The sequence below is a fragment of the Chaetura pelagica genome, unplaced genomic scaffold (assembly GCF_000747805.2).
Source record: "Chaetura pelagica isolate M959 unplaced genomic scaffold, ChaPel_1.0 scaffold249, whole genome shotgun sequence".
NCBI classification, from domain to species: Eukaryota; Metazoa; Chordata; class Aves; order Apodiformes; family Apodidae; genus Chaetura; species Chaetura pelagica.
The window spans coordinates 185126-188443 of record NW_009954538.1 but is presented as its reverse complement, the minus strand read 5'-3'; the positions used below and the strand labels follow the sequence as shown (position 1 = coordinate 188443).

Here is a 3318-nt window from a genome sequence, read left to right as displayed (position 1 = left end):
CCCTACATGGTTGTATTTTAAAATAAAAGGGCAGTGAAGCTGAGCAGGCAGTGCAGAAGCCATCTGCAGAGGGCAGTCAGCTCAGCCTGCGCACGTGGCACCAAGCAGTTTGCCTTTCCATACAGGAATTCCAGTGCTGGCCTCAAGGCACCAGTAATACTTGCAAAACTGACTGGAAAACTTACTCTGCTTTCTCAAAAAACCTCCCCATAGGAGGCATTTAGATACCACAAAGTTCTGGTATTGAAAACACTACTGCAGACAACCAGGAACATCTGACTTGAGAACAGTGTGTCCTAATGCTTTAGAGACAGGAGGGAAACAGAGGTTAGGTTGAAGACAATTGAGCAGCTAAAAATGCTTAATATTTGCCAAGGAAGCAGCGTCTGGAGAAGTTGTGTTTGCATGTGGAGTGTCCTAACAAGGGCAGGTGGTTGCTGATCCTGCCCTTCTTCTCCCACAGGTGACAACAAAAAGAAGTAACTTCCCTGCAGTTTGTGAGTGTGGCTGGTTCTAGCTAGGATGGAGTCAGTGGGAAGGCCTTGGGAAAGCCCTGTGCCCATGGAGATCTCTGCAGTGGGCAATTCACCAAGGAGAACATGGCAGGGTGAGAGGCACAGAGATCAAAATCTTCTTCCTGTTTGTCTCTGAAGAGCAGAGGGAAGTTTGCAGAGAAAGCAAAGGCTGTCAACAGAGCTGATCCCTCAGCAGACCCAGCTGAGGATCTTTCCACAGTTTTTTTGCTGGGATGGGGAAAACACAAATGTCAGGAATACAATAGTAGGGTCACAAAATAATTTCCTCTGCCACAAAGGACACAGGCTGAAGATAGGGAAGCTCCCACACCTCTACCCTGCATCGCTCCTGGCTCTCCATGGGAACCTGCCTCTGTCAGGGAAATGCAGCAGGAACACAAAGTCCCTGAGAAGAGTTTAAACTCCCCAGTCCCTGGGAGTCTGGGGGCACTAACAACTGACTATCTAACTGGGTTTCAGGCTCCCACTGCAGGCACTGGGCTTGCCAGTCAGCAGTTAAATGCCAGGGAATTGTGCAAAAGTCCAGAAACACGTACTGAAAAGGTGTGAGGAGTTTGTTTGCTTTTCTTGTTTTAAGTGCTCTCTAGAAGGAGACATAACATTTCAGATGCAAATCCTGCATGACAGCAGGAGGTCTTGTGCAAAAATCCCTTTGTTAATACAAAACAAGAGCCTTTAGCTAACAGGCAGTGATCTACATCCCCAAGAGCTACTCGCCCCCATTCAGGAGGTGGTGGCAGGGTCTGCTTTCCTGGGCAACGTGCAGCAGGAAATAGTCTCCAAGAAATAAAACCAGCCTTTGGACTATCAAGTTTATTTGCAGTTGTCTTTGGGAAGGGGTGGGAGAAAGGAGGCTTGCTGTACTACAGATCACAGACTACTGTATTGAAAGGGCTGCTTAAGAGTGAGAGCCAGGCAGAAAGTGCAAGTTAAGCCTGTTATTTGAGAAATCTGAATAGCCAAAAAAACACCTCCTGGAAAATCAAGCCAGCAGGCAAAGTACAAGGACAAGGTGCTTCATGTCCATAATTTATCTCATAACAAGAGTGAGGAAGGTGTGTGTAAGCCTTTTGTCATGCCAGGAGTTGCTCTGGGCAGGTGCTCAGTCCTGTGCTCTTAGAAGGGCTCCAAAGGCCAGGGGGTCATGACACACTGGTGAGTACAGGTGGTCTTTGGAAACATGTAGCTACAAGTTGCAAGTCAAGAATGCTAGAACCGAGGAGCAGTCCGCCCTCAGACCTGAGATATCTGGTTGTTTTGCTGTGTTAGTTGCCCAAGGTAGAGGGCAACTGAGAAACAAGGACCCGAGAAGCTGGCAGTGAGTGAGGGCAGCCTGTGTCAGATTTCAGCCCTTTCCTCGTGCACCAGTCTGAGCAGGGATACTGAACATGGCAGAGCCCTGACGGGACTAACACACCCACAGAGGGCACCTTATTTCCTTTGGCTCATACAGGGTCTTCACGTACAGACATAAAAGACCTGTGCTGAGACTCTGCCCCTGAGCCTTGGTGGGAACACTAACTCCAAGTGGCTTCATTAGGACCAATTGCTTGTTGTATTAAAATAGAGACCAATATTTGTATTTGCTGTTTAGCAGAGCTTAAGCCTGTACCCCTCTTCCAGCAAGCACAGCAAGTCTTTTTGTCTGGTGGTATCAGGTGGCTCATCTTTATCATTCCTGTGATGTTGACTTGACTTACAGGGCTGTTTAACATCAATTGCATCTGGTGTAATTAGTTCTCCATGTTCCCCAAGGATATATATACACACACACTGTGTGTCTTGCTGGGTTTGAGGCACGACTTGAACAAGCAGAGTACACACTGCCAAAAAGCAGGGCAGGCTGCAAGCAGGGGCAGTCCTTAAGTCTAAGTCATAATGCAGAGAAGATTTACTGGTGGGTAAGAAGAGCAGCCAGCAAGATTTTATAGATGTAAAAAGAAAAAAAACCCAACAAATCAGTCTATTTGCCAGTAACGTCCCTGCCCCTCAGGGAAGGGCTTCCAAGTACTGTGCTTTGCCTTAGGGAAAAAAGTAACAACTTACTAGGAAAATGCAACATATAAATGGGCAATAGTCATCTTATACAGTTGGACAAGTCCAAACAGCTGAGTGTTTGTGCTAAGCACACCCTTCCCAGAGCACTCCTCGGCTGTCACAGTGACTAATTTGCTAGAAATGGCTGGAGGAACATTCCTTGGGGATCCATAAAAATAGACACAGCACAGCCATGAGACTGCCCTGGCAACACAGGCTGCCTGGTCAAACCATTGTGCTCAGGCCCCCGGCAGAGCCTGCTTTTAAAACCACACGCTCCAGGTTACCTGAGGAGCTGCTCCTTCTTCCCTCCCAACGGGCCAAGCAGAACTGCCAGGGGCTGGGAGAGGATTCAGCTCTGGAGTGTCTGAGCAGGCTCGGCCTGTCTCACCCTCCCCGGGCAGGATGTCTTAAGAGAACACCAGGGTGAGACCACGGATGAGCCACCTCCGAGCTCTGCATCCCTCTCCCAGACGGGGGATCTCCTGCTTCCACCAGCTCCAGCATTTTGGTAACCTCCAGGGTTCAGGAGTTCCCTTGAGACTGAACCTCCCCAAGCACGGGCTGATGTTGCCTCAGCAGGAGAGGACCCTCCACGGACCGGGAACGGCCCCAAGGGAACTTCCCTATGGGAACAGTCCCAACCGGCCCGATAGCTCCTCAATTCCCAGAGAAGCAGCAGCGCAGGCCGGGAAGCACGGGATGCTGCTCGGGGAGCCTGGCGGGACGGGGGGGCCTGCCCCCG

At 49.8% G+C, this 3318-nt stretch overlaps 1 protein-coding gene across 1 annotated transcript in view; it reads right to left on the bottom strand.

The window, feature by feature from the left end:
- LOC104395167 (glutathione S-transferase theta-1) overlaps window positions 1–859 on the bottom strand; it is a 6013-nt gene extending 5154 nt beyond the window's left edge. The window contains exon 1 of the mRNA XM_010004849.1: window positions 853–859. Within this exon, the coding sequence (XP_010003151.1) occupies window positions 853–859 (7 nt within the window). The remainder of the gene's footprint in view (window positions 1–852) is intronic.
- Between the last annotated feature and the right edge of the window lie 2459 nt (window positions 860–3318).